This window comes from Carettochelys insculpta, chromosome 11 (genome assembly GCF_033958435.1).
Source record: "Carettochelys insculpta isolate YL-2023 chromosome 11, ASM3395843v1, whole genome shotgun sequence".
Taxonomy (NCBI): domain Eukaryota; kingdom Metazoa; phylum Chordata; order Testudines; family Carettochelyidae; genus Carettochelys; species Carettochelys insculpta.
The window spans coordinates 26,126,214-26,146,320 of NC_134147.1; the positions used below are offsets into that span (position 1 = coordinate 26,126,214).

General features: G+C 47.2%; 1 protein-coding gene across 1 annotated transcript; it reads left to right on the forward strand.

Annotated features, from left to right (window-relative positions):
• Positions 1 to 124: 124 nt before the first annotated feature.
• UQCRC1 (ubiquinol-cytochrome c reductase core protein 1) lies at positions 125 to 14,042 on the forward strand. The gene is made up of 13 exons (XM_075005227.1): positions 125 to 262; positions 1,387 to 1,524; positions 2,592 to 2,678; positions 4,024 to 4,153; positions 5,003 to 5,201; positions 6,279 to 6,358; positions 7,839 to 7,954; positions 8,421 to 8,564; positions 9,424 to 9,584; positions 10,751 to 10,836; positions 11,418 to 11,506; positions 12,402 to 12,477; positions 13,802 to 14,042. The coding sequence occupies exons 1-13, from the start codon at positions 191 to 193 to the stop codon at positions 13,864 to 13,866; spliced, it is 1,443 nt and encodes a 480-aa protein (XP_074861328.1). The 5' UTR covers positions 125 to 190; the 3' UTR covers positions 13,867 to 14,042.
• Positions 14,043 to 20,107: the final 6,065 nt, after the last annotated feature.

Consider the following 20,107-nt stretch of genomic DNA (forward strand, 5'->3'; position numbering starts at 1 on the left):
CAGCCAGACTATACCCGCTGTCCCAGGGTCTGCCCCACGATAGCATCTTGTGCGCATGCGTATCCCCCTGCCAACCAGTGATTATTTGCGCATGCGCTTTCCCTTACTTCCCTGCTTTGTCCTCCCGCGCATGCGTCCTTTTCGGTCTAGTCGGGTCCGGCGACCTCGGTGTCGGTGAGCTGGGGACAAGATGGCGGCCTCCTCTGTGTGTCGGGCCGGCTGTGCCGCGGGCCGAGCCCTGCTGCGGGGACCCCGCTGCTCGGTGAGTGGCCGCGCGCTTCGGACCTGCGGGTGGGGAGCTGGAGCCGGTGCAGGCCAAACCGCCCGGGCCGGTGCGAAGGTCGCGGGGACGTGGCGGCCCAGACCTGGCTCCCGAGGGGGACGGGGCTGAGAGGTGGGGAGGGCCGGGCCCGGGCCGTTCCCTGCGGGGGCCTGTTTCGCGGTGACTCTCCCCAGAGCAGGGAGGGGACAGGGCGCTGCGGTCAGGGCCCAGGGGCTGGGGACGGGGCGCTGCGCTCTGGGCCGGGGGGGGCTGTGCCCGGGGGGGACGACTCCCTGCGGTCTGGGCCGGCGCGGGGGTGCTGGGCGCGACTGTCTGGAACGGCGTATAACTTCCGTTGTGGTGTTGGCGCAAAGGAGAGGATGTGGTACTCTGCGCTCACTAGGTGTCTACCAAGATATATCCGCCGTGTGGGATGAGTGCTCGGCAAGTAGGGATGCACCAAACATGGCAGTATTAAGCTCATGGTACTGATCTGTCCCTAGTGTTAGCATAGGAAGGAAGGGCAGAGCAGTACTGGAGACCCATAGTGAAGATTGCGATTTTGGAATGTGCTTAATTCCCTGCAAAAAGATCTGTTTAGGTTTACAATAGGACCACTTTCAAACTCCTGTTTCTGGGGCTTGCCTTGATCCCTCTTGATTGCTCTCATCCTTCTTATTTAGTTTGCCAAAAGAGAGACCATGTTTAGGCAGTGAAAGCATTTTGCTAATTTTAGAGGCTGAGACTAATCTGGTGCTTAACCATGTTTGATAAGTCTTAGATTCTGAGATTCGCTAGGATCAGCACTCAGGACATGGTACGCAAACCAAATTTTGAATAGAGGAGCCATGTTTAAGTGTGCTTATGGAAGTCTTTTATATTTTTTCAGTAACTTGTAGTGGGTGTTGGGGGCTTCCCCCCATAGTGTTCATGTACCCAGAGATCTAAGAATATGGCACTTTTTATCTTTTAAACTATATAGTACTGGTTAGGGACCTACAGTGGGAAAGTTTTTAGCAAGTGAAACTGTTTTCTTGGGCTAACTTAAGTCTGCCCCAGAGAGTGACTCTTGGCAGTCTCTGTTTTGGTGGCTTAGCAGTATAGTGTGGGTGGTTTTGTTTTAGCCAGCCTGGATGAGTTTGAGAAATCGAAGTGCAGCTACCTACGCCCAGGCACTCCATAACATTCCAGAGACGCAAGTTACCTCTTTGGACAACGGTCTCCGTGTGGCTTCAGAGGATTCTGGCCAGCCTACATGCACAGTAAGTATGGGAAGATTTCACATCCTTTTTAAAATCACTGTTAACTCCATTCCAGTAATGAACTGGTCTTTCAAAGAAGACCAGCCCATGTTGGAACCAAGGCTAGCAGCATATATTCGGCCATTTGCTGCCTGTGACTCTGGGCAAACTGGAGTAGAAGTAAAAGGCACAACTTGCTTTGGAATGAGTAGACAAATATCTCAAAACTCCAGTGATGCCCATTCATATGTTTTTAGGCTTTCTTGCACTTACAGCTAGCAGAGGAGAAGCGAGCGCACAGAAAGCACAATAAGGACTTGCCAGACACCCACTATATCTGCAAGAGATGCAGCAAGGACTGTCACTCTCGTGTGGGTCTTTATAGTCACAACAGACGCTGTAAATGAAGTCCTCAACTAAAACTTTAAAGGGCGCGATCCATAGTCTATGCAGACTGAAGGATGCCTACTACTACTACACTTAACTGTGACATCCACTGATTACATAATGCAGGGGTCAGCAACCCCTGGCATGCATGTCAAGAGTGGCAAGCAAGCCAATCTTCATTAGCACGCAAGGTGTGGATTCAGCCTCGCCCCTTCTCCCACATGCAGCCGGGAGCTTGCTCAAAGGCAGGCCATCTGTGGATTAACAAAAGAGCAATTAATGCTACCAACCCTCAGCTAAATGATAAAGTGCTGAATCTTAATTTAATTTTTAATGAAGCTGTTTTAAGTAGGGCTATTGATGGCTTTAAAAAGTATCATCAGAACTCAGATGGTACATGGGGTCAAAAGGTGAAATACTGGCACTCCACCTCAAAAAATTTTCTGACCCCTGAATTAATACATCTTTGAGGTTAAAAGTATTGTCTTATGTTGCATAGTATGTGGAATAAATAGACCTGGTTCTTGTTTGAAAAACGGAAACAGTACTAACCCTGCAATATTGGTGGTAGTTTGTCCTGCTTCTAGCATTGGGGTTGTCTTAAACTCCGAGTATTACACTTATCGGCAAGGAACCCAGCATGTATTGTTAGTTGTAGTTCCTATTTGTGTTTGTTCTGCTTGCTCTCTCTCTCTCATTAGGTGGGTGTGTGGATTGGGGTAGGTAGCCGTTATGAAAGTGAGAAGAACAATGGAGCAGGATACTTTGTGGAACATCTGGCATTCAAGGTGAGATGATGTATAAGGTCTGGTAATTTTCATGGGAATCAACCTCATCTCTCTACTTATGATCAAACCATCACTCTGGGCTCTCTATTGTTTTGTGTCTGACTTTGTCACATAGGGCTCTGATTTCTGTGGGTCAAAAACATGTTACAAAATTCAACTTTTCCCACTTACTGCTGCTTTAGATATGTGGGCACCAAAGCATGGACATAATCCTTGTGAAATTTGAAAGGAAAATGGCCTTAAGCTCTTCAGAGCAGGAACTGACTTTACTGCTTAGCAGAATAGGATCCCAATACTCATCTGGACCATTTATATTACAATGGAATCCAATATGTACCTAAAACAGCCCCTTATAAGGACAAAATAAAAGCTCAAGCTCTGTCCTCTGTTTAAAAAGACGTTTTATCTATTAATATGAATTGAATCTTTGTACTGACTTTTAGTCCATGTTCAGGGAATTCTAGTCTTCCCACTGCTCATGGGATTTGTGCACCTAACTCTCTGTAGTGTTTCATATGCTGGTCATGTAATAGCATTAAATGGCTCTAAACAGCAAACTGCCCAGTCAGTAGCGTGAACATCAATGGCAGTGCTAAATTCAAGAAGAGTGTGCAGAGGTCCTTGTGACTGAAGAATTATTCTGGAAGTTCAGGAAATTATTTTAAACAATATGAATTTAGCCCACTTAAAACTGGGGAAAAGGGGGAGGGGGAACCTGCAACTTTTGTGTTTAAAAAATGCCCACTTTATATAACCCTAACATCAGAAATTTTATTTATCTAGAATTATGTATATATAAATTGCCCTTAATATGAAGATTACTGAAAATGAAGCATTCTTGCTTTGATACTCATGTAGTTTGCGGCAAAGGACATATTGCTCACAATTTAAATATGTGACAGGTTAGAGACTTGCTGCTTATCTTGGGGGTAACTCATTTACTGGACAAACTTGTGTAGAAAACTTTTATTCATATTGAGCCCATGTTAGATGCACGGTGCTGTAAATAACAGAACTTTGCTTGTGGCTGACAGTCTGTAGCTTTGCTGATAAAGCAGCTGTTTGCTCAGCAGCACTTTTAGTGCAAGCAGGCCTTCCTGCTGTGTAGTAGCTTTCACTGGGAGATCAGCCTCACTGGGAGATGACAAGCGTGTTTCGGGCCTTCTGAAAATTTCATTTCTCCTCATTAATAGGTACTATTGGCAGCCTGCTGGATTGAAACTGTTTACATGTAGCTGCTTCTATAATGGAGCCCTGGGTTTTGTGAAGTTGTGTGTCCTTACTTCGTTCTTTCATTGTTAGGTTGCAACCTGGCCAGTTTCTAGTTAACATTTCTTTCTTTTAGGGCACAAAGAAACGTCCTTGTGCCACGTTTGAAAAGGAAGTGGAGAGTATGGGTGCTCACCTGAACAGTTACACCTCCCGGGAGCAGACTGCCTACTTTGTGAAAGCCCTGTCCAAAGACCTGCCCAAAGGTAGTGTGACCATTGGATGATTAGGTCTCTGATCGAGAGCCTGAGGGCAGAGAAACATTTTTTGTTGTCTCTTGTTATCAGGTGCCTGTCAGAAAAGCAGAGACCCTAATGCCATCATTCAATTAGTTCCCTGACAATCTGAGCACTTTTAGATCCTTAATCGTTAACTGATGGATGTAGTTTTTGAATGGAGCTCAAGCCTTCAGCTTCCTGTTCTTCCAAAATAAGCCTTTGTGCCCTACTACACTACTGATCTGTAGAGGGTCTTAATAATTTGAGTGCATGAGAGTGACTCGTATGTGGTTGAGAAGGTGAGCTGCCCTTTGGGATGTATAGTTTGCCCACATTAACAGCCCTTGCTACTGGCTATTATGAACCATAGACGTAGCAAGCTTTCTACATGTGTCTTACACACTTTATTCCTGACATTCTTCATGCTCTGCTCTTCCAGTTTTGGGAACGCGCATTGCTTTGCCTGTGTATCGGCCCTCTGAACTGCTATTTTGTTCCTGTGCCAGTTCTATAATGCCTCAGGAAAGCAAATTGTTTTGCCAAACAGAATTGATTTTTAATGTGGGGATTTCTGTATATCAAAACAAATGCATTGTATCTGTTTTGTGACCTGACAGAGCCTTGAACCTAGATGAGTGGCTAGGATATTAGCTCATTTTGCTCCCCATACCCTGTCTCATCTTGGTCTCCTACATTCCTGCTTTTCTGAGTCTTGGCACAGAGTATTCCAGTCCACCCCCTTTCCTTCTCCAGATTGGCCTGTCTTCAGTTTCCTGCTCCATTCCATAGTGGCCAGGTAAAGGAGTTGCTGAGAAAGTGTGTATGTGTGTGTTGTAGCTGTCGAGATTTTGGCTGACATTGTGCAGAACTGCAGCCTGGAGGATTCTCAGATAGAGAAGGAACGCACCACCATCCTTCAGGAGTTGCAGGAAATTGACAGCAATTTGACAGATGTAACCTTTGACTATCTTCATGCTACTGCTTTCCAAGGCACTGCCCTGAGCCGCACTGTCGAGGGAACCACGGAGAACATAAAGTAAGCATCCAACCTGCTCTTTTAGATCTGGAAAACAATCCAAGACAGGTCCCCCTTCCACTGATGTGCTTAATTCTTGGGAGCATAGGGTTCCTTTTATGGATCACTGAATTTGATAAAAGGGGACCTGCATGAGCAGTGAGAGTGGAAAGGGCTTTGCCAGTAAAGCACATCGGCAACAAAAGTACTTGCACAAGAAAGCCAGCCCCAGCCATTGGCCTGCAGCACCCAGTGCCGTACATGTCTGATGTGTTCATCTGAGACATGGAATTTCTGTCTTGACTCTGCTTCCCACTGCTGGTGACTGACACTGTATGGTCAGTTCCGGAGTTTAAAGTCCTGTTGCCCAAGGATAGGCCTGGTGTGAGCAGTGCTACATAAGAGTCTGTTTCGTATTCTCCCCCCTTGTGCCTCAGCCCTCTCTAGAGGGGCTGTCAGTTTAGGTCAGGAGGGCAGCCTTCTCTAAATGTAGTCTGTGATGACGTGCCAGGATGGTGATGGCCTTGACTGTAGATGCTTGTCCATTAGCAATAGCTATCACCCCATGTCAGTAGTCTGCTCAAAAGGCAGGCCTGCTGATGGGGGGGCCTGATGGGCTAAAGGGGCCTGGTGCTCCAGCTGCTGCTCCATGCAGCTGTTAAGGCTACCTGGGGAGGTGGGGATAGCATGATCTGGAAGGCTCTGAGGGTCAGTTGCCTTCTGTTCTGCCTCTTCTGGGAGCATGGAACTACCTCCCACTTCCCCCCACTTGCTCAAGGGCCTAGCATCTTTGTCATCTCCCTTGTCAACAGCCAACTGAGATTAATTACTCATGGTCACAGCTGATACATGCTGAATTTGAACTAGAGACTGAGAAGGGAAAGGGTCAGTAACCTATTCCCAATTCTCAGAGCATGGTATATGGAGGGCTAGATGACAGATTCCCAGATAATGTTATTACCGTAACCAAGGGAATGTGGAATGTGTTCATCTCCATTGCATTGAGAGCCTGTCTTCCTGACCACCAGCACTCGCAACTTACCCTGGTCTTCCGTTGCTGCATTGTGGAGATATTAAAATGTTGTGTATACTCTTTAGGCAGCTGACTCGTGCAGATCTAGCTACATACATTGACACCCACTACAAGGCCCCGCGCATGGTCCTGGCAGCTGCTGGAGGTAAGTGCTAGTTTCCTGGGAGTCTAGCTGTGGGATTCTCACAATACATTTTTAGCTGCCTCAGAGTGCAGTCATCAGCCTTTGCTTGTGGCTGCTCTGATATTTTTTCTTAAAATACTCAATGTCACGTGAGTATTTGTGCACATGTCCAAAGCGTGCGTTTGTATAAGGATTTTTGGCAAACTCATTAATAAAAAATGTACAGTTGTCTTTTATTGGACCGAAACAGAACAAAAACAAAGCTAAGCTGCTTTACATGTAATCTTTTATTGTTCCTTTGGCTTGTAGCTGGTAAGTCTGCTGCTGTGCAAAGTTGATAAGGAGTATGATTGTTTTATGTCACTTTTTCACAGAAGCAAATTTAACTGGCTGGGAGGCAGTTAAGAGCAGTATTAACAAACATACACAAATATAACTTTTCACTGCTGATTTGCTCAGCCTCAGCAAGCTAGGGGACAAATTAAGCCCTGGATGGATGGGGTGGGTTGGGAGACAGTGAGGGCTGGAGGCGACGGGTTGGAGGGAGAGGGGAGATTTGAGGAGGCAGAGTGCCAAGCGCAATGAAATCAACATTGGTACCCAAAACTCTGGTGCTTGGGACCAGAGCCTGCTGCCCTGTGACTGTAGGATGCAAAGGGAGTGAGAAGATGGGGCTGGCTAAGTCTGGAAATGGAGGAGGCAGTGGGGCTCAGGGGCAGTGGACAGAAGATGATGAGCCGGGGCTGGCAACTGCTGCAGTGCACCTGGAGATGGATCCTGGGGGCCTGTTGTCAGAACTGTGGGGTGGGGGGGTGGAACCTGCTACCAGGCAGCTTAAGTCCAGGGCTGGAGCAATGGCGGGGGAGTAGCGTGCTGGGGGCTCAAGCCTGTTCCATTGGTCTGGAGTGGGAAGTCCAAGTCTCCACTCTCCCACCCCTGGAAGGTGGGAGACTCACACCAGCTGCCTGTTCCTCTAGCGCTCTGGGTCCAATACGCCTGCTATTCACCACACATGGTGAACAGGAACAATGGTATGGCAAGTGGAGCGCCCTCCACTTGTGCATGCGCCCCACCACTTTGTGGGAAAAGCGCGTGGCGGCAGCGGCTGGCACGGCTCCAGCCATGGGGCCGGCAGTTTGGAGGGGCGGCCTGGGACGCGTTTCCAGCCACAGTGGTTGTGGTGAGTCGCCCACAGCTGTGGGAGCTGGTGCCTGGCTCTGTGGAGAGCAGGGAGGTTGGGTGGTGATTGGGATAAATCTTACTGGACACCACTTCTCTAGCATTTCTGACTCCAAAGGGAGACAGGGCAGCCATGGTGGCCACAGCTGAGAAACAACAATTTAGCAAGTCCTGGTATCTTAAAACTGAACTGTAGATTCGAAGGTGCCTTTGATTATCTGGGGCTCTGGCCTGTCATAGTACAGGACATCAGTTTATTTCTCTTAAGTTTCAAAGGCTCAAGCAGCTACATGGATCTTTTTCCTTCTGTTTCCTTTACCAGGTGTTTCCCATGACGAGCTGGTAGATCTTGCCAGACAGCACTTGGCTGGAGTTCCCTTTCAATACAAGGAGGATGCAGTGCCTATCCTCTCACCTTGCCGTTTCACTGGGAGCGAGGTAAATGCTTCCTGGCAGAAGCTGATTGCTTTGCGTACAAAGCACACATTTGTGAAATTAGCCCCTGGTCACTTGGGGCGTGAAATCTCTCAGTGAGCTGGTATCTTAACTCTTTGTATGATCAGATGGCACCTCCGTCCTGCCCTACAGTAGGCTCTGCTGCACTAGTCTTAAAACCCCACGCAGCTCTGCCAGTCTTGCAAAAATGTGTTGGGTGTAAGTATGACCCCAAGGAACTTGCTGAGGCTAGTACTTTTTATCTTTGACACAATGAAGTCTAGAAACCAGACCCATCTGCTAATGCAATGGGCATATTACATACAGGAACTTACAGGTGACACGCTAGCTGACTTTTCCTGTGACAGCACCAGATCCCCTATTTTATCAACCCATCCTTTGCATAAGTCCCTGGAGAGGCAGCCATGGTGTTCACTCTGCTCTTCCCATGCCCCTTGATGTTTTTCAGATCCGTGTCAGAGATGATGCCTTCCCCTTGGCTCATGTTGCTATTGCAGTGGAAGGGCCAGGATGGTCCAATCCAGACAATATTCCCCTTCTTCTAGCTAACGCGATCGTAGGGCACTATGACCAGACCTTTCTGGGTGGTAAGGTAAGAGATTTGGGAGAATGACACTGGGCGTTAGCTGCAGTGGTTTAACATTATGACCTTCTTGAGCAGGAAGGTAGTGCATATAATGTGGAATTCTGAAATGTTCCCATGAAATGGGGGTTGCCTGTGTATCTGGAAGGTAGTGTAGAAATGTTCACCTGGGGCTGATCTGGGATATCTCTTGGGCTGGATGTGTGGGTGATGAGATTGTACTGGCCAGCTCTCTAGAGAGCTGTCTGTAGTGCAGTGATCTTCAGGTCTGGAGAAGGACTGAGTGGGGGATTCCCAGCGAGATGCTCCCTCTTCTGCCCTGCATATCCCTTCCCTATACTTGTCCTGCGACACAAAGGCTGTTCATTTAGAGTTGGTGGTATGTCATCAAGGTAGGGTAATATGAATCCCTATGACACCAGCACATCTTATGACTGCAATATGGTGAGGACCTCTTTAAAATCCAATGTACATCTCTCTCTGTATAGAAGCTCCCTGTGGCAGGGCGTGCCTGCAGTGTAATCCATTCTAGTTCAAGGCCACCAACTCCCAGCAGCCCCCATCTTCCTTGTGATAGCTCTTGGGAATGATACTAAGTAGCACCTCCATTGTGTAGTGCTGGGAAAGTAGAGAAGTCTAGTGAGATGTAAGAGCCTTCAGCAAGCTGTACCGTCTACTTTCTGCCATGAAAGCTTGTCATGCCTGAAGTCATAGTCTGGAATATCCCCTGAGACCACCTCATATGGCATCCTGTTGTATTCTCTACCTTGTTTGCTCTTCTGATCCTGTACACACCTCAGGGGAGGCATTTGAGCTGTCGAAGAAAAGGCGACTATTCGAATCACTGAGGATGTTTGTTTATATGCAGAATCAGTCCAGCAGGCTGGCTACAATTGCATCAGAGAATAAGCTCTGTCACAGCTTCCAGACCTTCAACACTTGCTACTCTGACACAGGCCTCTTTGGACTCTATTTTGTTTCTGAACCTCTGAACGTAGAAGATACTCTGCATTTTGCACAGGGAGAATGGTAAGTGTGACTGTCTGTGTGTAGTCAGCTCCTATTATAGAGGCTAGATCTAGTAGAGAGCTTCTGTCGAACAAAGTTGAAACTCATGAACTGTCAAGAAGGATCCTGTATTTTCTGAAGTCTCGTGTTAACCCTTAGCCATGGGATGTCCACAACTTCGCTTGTGAAGAAACTCCTCAGACTATAAGAGAAATGACTCCTGAGATCCTGCTGGAATACTCCTGTGCCTTAATTTCACCCACTGTTCTAGTTTTATCTCCCAACCTCTCTGAATGATGATGGTGGTCCCTGTTTGTTGGGATGTTAGAGGTTGTTCTAATGTTGAGGCCTCATATCCCCAAGCAAGTTTGTCTTTGCCAAAACATCTGAGGTAGTCTGTCCACTATCTTGTTACACTTAGGAAAGATAACCTGGTGATACCCAGTGCTCAGTCTCAATCCTCTCAACTGACAAGTAAATACCTTAGTGTTGGGGACCGTTCAGTGCCAGGTTAGAGGGACTTCACATTCTTATGTGTGTTTCAGCAGTTGCCTAGAGTCTGCAAAAAAAAAAAAAAAAAAAAAAAAAATACTGGGGCCCCCTGTGCTAGGTCCTGCTCATATGGAGCAGGAAACCCTTGTACCCAGAAGCTGACCATTGAAATAGACAAGAGAAACTAGATGCTAGAATGGGATGTAAGAGTTGAAGGAAACCTACCAAACTGTACAGAAACCCCAGTAACTGCAATCCCTGCGTACTGGCTGACTCCCATTTTGCAACACTTAGCAACCCTAGCAGCAGAGGTTGAGCATTTGAAGTTCATAACAGTAGGACTAAGAGTTTGCAGCAGGCCCAGGTTCCTTTGCTGTCTTGGTTCTGGCTGCCAAGTTGGAGTGACACATCACTGAGGTGCTCCCAGTTGTGACTGCTCGATAAGGTATTTGTCATCCCTCCCGTGTGTGCTCTACGTATACTTTCAGTGGCTTGCTCCAGACAGCTTTCTGTGCTACGTATTGTTGAGTTCATAGCCACTCTGAACAATACATGGTGTGTTTAGCATTCACTTTGTCTAAGAGGTTGAAAATCGAGGGGCACTGTTAAAAATGAATGAAAGGGGACGTAATTGCTGCTTATCTTGTACTAGTGGAAAGTCTTTGAAAGCCCCTTATTCTCTGACTGCTGTTCAGGATGCGTCTGTGCACCAGTGCGACAGAGGGGGAGGTGAAGAGAGCCAAGAACATCCTACGGAATGCCCTGGTGGCTCAGTTGGATGGTACGTTATATTCTAAGGGATGGCCGCTATGTATGTGTGTTAACTTTAAGCTTTGACCCTCCTGGAGAGGAGGTGCTCTGGCTGAAAGCAAAGTGCTGCTGACCAGCAGTATGCCAAGTTACTGCTCAGCCCTGACCTGGGCTGAGACACTGTCTTAAGATGCCACCCCAGCATTGTCAGTTCTGAAGCCTAGTCTGTAACACGCCATGCTATCCCTGGGCCTCTCGTGAATAAAGGTGGCAGTGCCAAAATAAGTTAGGCACCGTCCTTGTGATGCCTGTGAAAGACAAGGTTGAGACCATGAAATCAGTTTTAGTTATGACCTGAGTGAGGTGTGCACCATGGTTCACAGAGGTGGAAGTCATAATGCATTTCTCTAGCCCCACTGGAACTACTTGGGAACGCCCATTGAAGGAGAATGTGACAACTGGTTTTTTGGCAATTGGCTAAGGAGTTGTATGGGTCACTTGCCTAAGCACGGTTGAGGGGGGAAAAAAGTAAGATATGATGTACTGGAAGCCCTTTGGCTTTCTTGGTCAAAACATGAGGTGTTTCCTAAGACATCTCTACATCTTTTCCAGGTACCACGCCTGTATGTGAAAATATTGGGAGTCATCTCTTGAACTATGGACGCCGTATAACTTTGGCTGAGTGGGATGCCAGAATTGCTGTATGTATCAATTCATACTGGGGCACTCTTAAACTTACTCCAAGTGTTTGTTACTGAGCATAAAACCTGCATCTAAGGCTGTTTATCCTTGTGAGTCAAAGGCGGAATCATTGCTGAACTGAAAAATGTACAGTGAGAGCAACAAATTTAAGGCGATATTAGTGTTATGGTGCTGTCACACTTACCTTCCAGTACCCCATGTCTAGATGCTGATTCATCCCTTGTAGACAAGTGCTACAACATGTGTTAAGTGACTCAAGTGTAACATTAGTGATTTGGGCTCATTTGAGTGAATCCATATCCTTTGAGATGGCCAGGATATATCTTCATCAGGAAAAGTCTCAGTGAGTTTATGCCATCAGAACTTCTCTAGCTAGAACCCTGAACTAAAATAGCTTAAGCGATTCCACATTTAATATTTTACTGACCTGCAGAAAGCTGGTTCTTAAAGTTCTCCTTTGCTTATTCATTTAGTTTTGAGATGGCAACATTAGCATAATATTGGGAGAGGATAAGTATTCTTTCATAGGTGTTTGTGATCTCCCCCAAAGACACCTCCCTCACCCCCCCAAGCCCTCTTTGTGCTGATTCTTCCTTTTGGTCAAGAACGGCTGGCTCATGTGGAACTCTTAAACTTAACTCCAAAGTCAATTTGTCAAACTTCCTCTCTTTTGATACTCAAACCCCAGCCAGATATACAGTGGGTATAATCACACCAAAGCGACATGACAGGAAACTTCATCACCTGGCCCTGTGTGTGTACAATCTCTGGCATTTTGTGTAGCACTACACCTAACAGAGAACCTGAGAAACTTTAGTTCTATAGACTGACGTGGGCTGTGCATGTCCTCCAAGAGGAATTGATTCCTCGCCTGCTCTTTTTGTTACCTTTTAGGCTGTGGATGCCCAGATGGTACGGGAGGTTTGCAGCAAATATATCTATGACAAGTGCCCAGCAGTTGCAGCAGTAGGTGAGTGACCCTGTTTACAGGTACAGAAATTGAAAGACAGCCGGGGGGCTGAGTTTCTGTTCATAGTGGAGAAGGTGACTGGTAGGTCTCTGGCAGTTTTCTGCATATTTTGTAAGGGGGATGTAAATATCAGTCTAAACAGTTAACTGGCTAAACAAGTAAAATTATATTATTTAACAGGCTAACCATTGATGGGCTGGCACAGGGCTGTTGTCTCACTAGGTCTGTGAGGCAGGAGTAGTGGGGGTTACTCTAGTGTAACCATGGTTGGAGCCCCACCTGCTGGCCCAATACTACCAGGGTCTGCTCTAAGCTGACACAGCTGGCTGTCCAGCAGGGTTTGGGAAATGCCCAGTTACCCACTAAGCATTCCAGTAAGCCTGATGCTTACCAGGTAACAAGTTAACAGTTAACCTTTTGCATCCATATTTTGCAGTTTGTTTTGGCTTCTTTCTCCCTGTAATTTACCCTCCTGGTAATGTCTCTGTCTCCCCAGCCATTGTGCATCAGATATGCTGAAGTATGTTCTGAAAACCCTAGTTGGGCACAGATGCTAAGACAATGGCTTTGGGCTGATGGCCAGCCCCTAGCCCAGTTGCAGGCTACAGAAATGTGATTAACAATGGAGTTTCAGTCTGAGGGTACAGACTGCATCAGTGCCTGCCAAATGTGATCTCTTTACTCTGTGGTGTCATCAGTTCATGTTGGAGTTAGTGGGCTTGACTCCTTGCAGTGCTCTCTAGCCTGTCTGTCATGATGTTCCCCTGGGAAAGCTTGTCCAAGCAGCATTCCTCCCTTAACTGCCTGGTAGATTCCCCTCCTCTGCACAGTGATCTCCAGGATTAAGTTTGAGCCCTCAAAGGGCCGGGAGAGCACTATTTTATATGTATACACACATACCCCTTTCTCTCACAGAGCTGGAAGGGGCCTCAAAGGTCATTGAGTCCAGGCCCTTGCACTCTCAGCCGCACCTATTACCATCCCTCACAGATTTTTTTTATTTTAATCTAACCTGCCTCAGACCTTTGAAAGGCCCCTGCAAGGATTGAACTCGGACTTCCGGGTTTACAAGGCCAATGTGCTAATTGCTGATCTATCCCCTCCCTTGCATAGAAAAAATGAGTCAAGGCAAATAAGAAGTAATGTTAACCCCAGCCTATTTGAAATCTCTATAGACTTGCTTCCTCCTACTTTTGGACTAAGGTTTCCATGTGAGGATTTGAGTCTGCAGTGGCATCATTGATCAGAGCGCAGTAGACTTGAGAAACTCATGTTGGATCTCTTCACTTTATTCTAAATGACTAATTCTCCTCTGCTCACTCAGGTCCCATCGAACAGCTCCCAGACTACAACCGGATCCGCAGCGCAATGTACTGGCTCCGTTTCTAGGCTGTGCCCTTGCAAAATGGAGACGTCTTGGTCTGGGCAGGGGCTCCTAAGAGGTGGATCTGTGTGTGAGTGTCTTGTGTGTGGCTGTGGCAAGATGGACCTTGCTGTAAGCATTGTACAAACACTTGTCTTAACTGTTGGAACAAACAGAGCCAAATAAATATAATTTAAATGGAGTTGGCTCTCAGGGGTGTTTATGGCAAAGTGCTACTGGTGGCTAGGTGGGGCGTGGAAGTTCTTTGATGAACCTCCAAGTTGGTGACACACTGAACTAGCATTAACACTGGTGAAGATGCAGCTATGATCGCAGGGTTGTAATACTGTTTGAGTAAGTGATGCCTAGAGTCATTGCTCTTTCTTTGCATCTTTGCAGACAAATGTAATGGCACAGAAGTGGCTGAAGACTAATGGGGATACTGTAGGTCTGGATTGGGGTTTGTTCAGGAGGGCCATGTAGAAAGACTCTTGCGTTCTGGGATTCAGGCCTCTTGTCAGTTTCTGTAAATCCTCCAGGATTCCTTCTTCCCTTTAAGGAAAATATAAAATGTGTGTGGTTTTTGTTTTTTTTTTTGGCGGGGGGGGGGGGTTCCCTCCCCCCCCCAGCTCCCCGGCCTTTGGGTTTATGCTCTGTGTGCTGTTTTGGTCACCGCTATAGCATGCAAAGATACCTGTCACACTGGTCTCTTGCTCTGCAGCACCAGTCTAAAACAAAAGGAGAAGTGTCTCTAATCTTCATTCTTCCGTCAGTACAGTTCCTTCTTGCACTGGCACCTTCTTGATGGGCACAGAGTGAATGGCTTCACCCAAGGGTTTGCTTAGTTTTTCTTTTTCTAGTTCTGAGTAAATTGTACTGGAATCTTGTCTTTGAAAGGACTTTGTCTGCTCTGCTGCTACCCAGCAAGCATCAGCATTTAAAGCCTAGGAAAGACAGGGAAAGTGAAGAGCTGCTATCCACTGGGCAGTACACATAAGGGGAGTGGTAGCCTTGTGCTGTTCCAGGAAACGTAACTGTTTCATGTTTCTTTTGCTCTTTCCTGCGTCAGACACACAAAGCTTCTACACGTAAGTTCTAGGATATGAACAGTAGTATCACTAGAGCAGACAGCTTGGCCTTGGCGAGAGGTTGAAATTGTGGCTTGTTTCAGAGGGGTAGCCTTGTTAGTCTGTTTCAGCAGAAATCATGAGGTATCCTGTGGCACCTTAAAGACTAACATTTGTTGAGGCATAAGTTTTTGTGGGCTGGAACCCACTTCGTCAGCTGCGTGAAATGGACACTTCAGTTGGCAGGTATATGCACCTGTAAAAATGGGTGTTACATTGCAGTGTAGCAAATCAGTATTAACAAAGTCAATTCAATCAGGGTGGATGTGGCCTGTTGATGAGAAGATGTGAATACTAAAAGAGGAAAAACTACTTTTTGTAGTAAGCTAGCCCCTCAGTCTCTATTCAGACCCAGTCTGGTAGTCTCAAGTTTGCGTGAGTTGTAGCTCTGCAGTTTCACACTGAAGTCTGTTTTTGGAAAGGTTTTGCTCAAGTATGGCAACTTTCCAGGCATGTAGTAACAGACTTGAGAGACTGAAGTGCTCTCCAACTAGTTTGTGAATGTTCCTGTTCTGGGTGTCTGACTTGTGTCCATTCATTCTTTGCATAGTGAAATTGTGGCTTTATATTCTCAGCTCACTTCTTACCTCCTTACTTCCAAGCGTGCACACACCAGCCGTCCTGAGTTTTCAATTTCTGCTTGGTATGTGTGCGCACATGTGCCACCCTCGCTTTAGCTCCGAGCTCTCATTTCTAGTACAAGTAGTTCTTTAACCTGGAATAAAGCTGTCAGGACACCCCTAGTACATGAACCACATCAGTGGGAACATCAGCAGTAGTGTGGTACAGTTCTTTGGGGTGTATGCAGGGTGCTTGGTACCAGGGCACTGATCTGACTCAAGCCTCTGGGCATTAGCCCTACTTGTAAAGGAGGGTAAAATGGACGTCTGATGGCACAGAAGCTTGGGAAAGAGGTTCAGAACCCTTCATCTTGAGGGTGAAGGCTAAATGCTAAGTCAGTGTTGATCAAAACTTGATGTCCTTGTTCTGCCTGAAATGATTTAATGATTCTTTTTGGGTCCTTATAGACAAATGTCCACATCGGACAAACCACCAATGATTAGTCCTGTCTTTAATACTGTATTGAGAGGCCAAGAACTGACTGAACCACGGTGACTGAACTCTTACTTGGAGTCTGTGTTGGGTTGAGGAGGAAGCTTATTCTGCTCTTTCCTATATCTGAGTTGGTCTTCTCTAGCCCCTGAATTCCTGGGTTGTCAATCCAGCATCTTTCACAGGATATCTCTGGAAAGCTGACTGTATGGACAGACCCAAAATGGTAACACCACTTCTGAGTTGTTCCAATAACTGCTGCCTGTAGTGTGCTGGGAGTTCCAAAAATTAAAACTAGTTTCAGAGCAAATTAAACAAATTCTTCAGGATGTTCTGAGTTTAAAACATCAGCATTGATCCCAGTGTATGAAGTGTTTGACCCACAGATGCACTTTTGGTAGAAACAATTTGGACAATGGTAATGCAGATTACTTCCCACAAGGTGGCACTAACTCCTTGTGTCTGGTCTTTAAACAGAAAACATTGGAATTTAAGTTCCTCCCTCTCCCGACCTCTGTGGCTATAAATATTAATTGGATTTTCACATTACCCTGATAAGTGGATCTTAGGATGTAAAAGGGTCTGAGAGTTGGTCATAGAACTTTTATAGCTTGTCCAGTGAGCTAAGTCGCTTGTGCTGAATTGGGATTCTTAATGGAAATCGGTGCTTCCAATCTCATCGCGTGCACACATTAGGGCAAGTTTGAAACTGTTACATATTCTTGATGCAGTTTGCTCTGAAACTGCTGCTGCAAGCTGTAGCTTGTTAGAGATGTATGTAAGGCCCAACAAATTTAAAAACATGCTCCCTTTTGCCTGAAACCTTGTGGAACTAATAAACAATTCCACCTCTGTTTATGACTGCAATTAGATCCTAATCCTCTTTGCTGCCTTCCCTTACTGCATCTGCCCTGTGGCTAGGCTTGGTGAGCTGTTGAATCTGATGCTGCCAGCAAGACTTGCAGTTGGTGGGAGACAGCTGTTCAGCAGGCAGATGGAATACATTTATGTAACCCTGCTTCCAGACCCTCCGACCACTGCCCCTTCCTGCTCTTTCCACCCCAAATGCCCCCCTACTGGCTGGGCTGCCAGTCCTAGCCCTGGCCTCTGTCAGGCTGCCAAGTGCTGCTTTGGCCCTGGCTGCTGCTCCAGCCCCCACCAGCTTGCTGGCTGCTATGCAGGCACCATCAGGCACTGGAGTTCTTCTCCAGCCCTGTCTGCTGCTCTGCCTAGGCTGCTGTCGACTGGCTCTGGGACACACTTGTCCATGCTGGACCAGGAAAGTTACTAGAGGAGAGTGTCCCAAATTTGTCTCTTAAGTTCCCCAGTGTGTCTCCGTGCTTTGGAGATCAGAGCTTTAGAAATGTTTGTCTTGAGCAGCCCACTAGCTGTAAAGGAAGTAAAAGGATTTACTCACCACAGCTAACCTTTTTCCTTGGGGTGCAGCCTGTCAACCAGCAATGGGCAACCACTAATTGTGAGGCAGTCGCATGTGTGGCCTTACTTCACCTCAGTGCCCTGCAGCAGCCTGTGGCCCACTGGGGTGTCACCTGCTGCCCCTCCTCCCCCCAGGCACCTCTTGCACAGCAGCGCATTGGAGCCCCTGCGCTTACCTCTCCCTCCCCTTCCCTCCAGCACTTTACGAGCACGTTTATTACTCCACTCTGCTGCTCCTCCCCTTCCCTCCCAGAGCTGGAACAGCCACGATCAGCTGATTTGCCGTGTTCCAGCTGTGGGGGGTGGTGAGGATGGAGCACAAATCAGGTAATTGACAGTGTTCCAAAAATGCTGACAGGGAGGGGGAGGAGCCAGGAAGAGTGGCCCCCAGAGGCTTAGCAGGTAGCAGGGCAGCCAGGGGGTCCACAGGCTACAGGATGCCCACCACTGCTCTAGACAGAATCAGCCTGGTAGAAAACACGGGAACGGTTGTTACTGAGAACGTACACTGTTAGGAATTCAATCCTCCCACTACTGGCTTGCACTGGATTTCTGCTTGGACAAGAGGGTTCAGAATGGGTTGCTGAGTATTCAGGTCCTAATGTACTTGACATCTGAATTCGTCCGTGCTGGGGGAGGGGAAGCTCTGAACTAGTTGGCAGGATGCCTGTTACTGCCTTGTGCTGTGCTGTGCTGCAGAGCGGAGTGCTGTGGCTCACTGAGCTGCCTTGTGGATTCTTCACTGCTGGGCATTCTGGAACTCTGGTCCAGTTGGCAGGGTCCCTGTTACTGTTCATAAGCCACAGGATATGGCTCTGTGCTGCCCCGTCAGGGCAGCTTTCATCTGGGAGAATCCACATTTGGAAACATCTTGCATAACCAATGCAGCTCGAAAGCGTGAGAGCCTTGCCTCTCTTCTGTCCCCCTGCTAGTTCCAGGGGGCAAGCCTGGGACAGCAGTAGTGAGCAGAGGAAGGAGCTGAAACGCTGTAGAACAAGTCACTTTCTCTAACATTGCCATAAATAAATTTGTCTTCCAGCTCCCGGACAATGCAGGATTGTTCTGCGGGGCTTTGACCAGTCTAGTTTCCAATGAGTCTAATGATTTTTCTTTTTCTTTTTTAGCTGCTTGCCTTGCTGTTCGGTCTACGGGACCGTGCTGCTAATGTTATCCTGATACGGTCTAAACTTCCCCTGCTCTGTCTGCTCTAACAGCCCCTTCCTCTATTCTTCACCAGGCTGCCTTTGTGGTGCTTACATCCTTCACACACTTGTAGACAGTTCCCTTCTCTCCCCCACCCCCTTTTTTGCAGTAATTTAATTAAACAGTACTTCTGAATCAGCTGCTCCCAAACTATGGGATGGGTCTTCTGGGGAGGTGTGGGAGGGTGTCAAGGGACGTGGGAACAGTGTATTGTGATTTTTTTTTTTTTTTTTTTTTTTTAAGTGAGTACAGCCAGGAGGCAGGGGGAATAAAGAGGATGCCTGAAAGCCTGGTGCTCAGACTGTCCTCCCTTAGTACCTCGGCTGGAGGCTTGCAGCCCCCGAATGATGTGGACAAATACCATTTAACTACCTTATTTGTGTGCTGTTGCTGATGGCAGTGCTGCCTTCAGAGCTGGGTGTCCAGCCAGCAGCTACTGCTCTCCGTTCTGCCTTCAGAGCTGGATGGTGGTATGTGTACTACGGATGGGTGGATGAAACAGAGGACACACAAAGAAGTGGGGCCTGATTTAAACAGGTTTGAGAAATACCAGTCGAAATAAGTTCCTTCATGCTGTGGTTTGCTAGGAAACAAGCAAATTCAGAGGTAGCCACAACTGCATGCAGTATTCTGTCTGTGTTTTCCACCCACTGGTGCATAGAACAGCTATGAACACTGAAGACCAGAATCCTGATCCCCAGAGGAGGGTGGATCTGCCTTTGGAACAAGCAGCTCCTTTTGATATTTGAGACCTGACTCTTTGGAATATCTGTCTCTTGCCAGGCGTTAGTCCATAGCAGCCAGATGTCTGTAATTGCCTTACCTGAACTCAGTTATCTCCCTTTGGAAATTACTATTGATATTAATTATAAATGCACATCTGTGCCTGTCCTCAGAGAACCCTGAAGCTGTTGACTGCTGTTCCCATTCAAATAATAGAGGATTTTGTCCTTCCGTCCCTGGGTTCTGTACTTTCTACCAACTTCCCTCTGCTGCTGCGACGGGAGAATCACTCCTGATGTTTGTGGTGAGAAGAACCAGGCCTACAGGGGCCAGTGTTTAGCACACTTACAATTGGTTCAGATACAAACAGGGTTTAAAATAGGAGCACAGGTCTTCTGTGCTTTGCAAGCTCAAACATGGCCTGACTACAGTAGCCAGGGTCCTCTGAGCAATTCGAGCTAAGGCTACTGCTCCAAGCGTAATTCCTGTTCCCAGTGTGGCAGCAGGGACAGTACTGTAACGGAATTATAACCACCCTATGGGTGGGGCCCAAGGAATAGCTTCTCCCTGTGTGCCATCCCTCCCTTGGTCCCCATCGGCTCCTGGAGTCTTGTGACTAGACGTGTAAGTTGCCATGGCATGCAGCCAGCAGCTTTTGATGGGATGAGGGTCATGCCAAAGCCAGTAGTGGAAAGAAGAGGGAGACTGATGAGTGTGAGATCTC

What these genes read in the sequence shown, in the direction of transcription:
- UQCRC1 (XM_075005227.1), top strand. Translation starts at nt 191, where the DNA reads ATGGCGGCCTCCTCTGTGTGTCGGGCCGGCTGTGCCGCGGGCCGAGCC. An exon ending in TGCGGGGACCCCGCTGCTCG is followed by an intron (nt 263 to 1,386) that starts GTGAGTGGCCGC and finishes GTTTTGTTTTAG; the next exon opens with CCAGCCTGGATGAGTTTGAG. An exon ending in CCCAGCAGTTGCAGCAGTAG is followed by an intron (nt 12,478 to 13,801) that starts GTGAGTGACCCT and finishes CTGCTCACTCAG; the next exon opens with GTCCCATCGAACAGCTCCCA.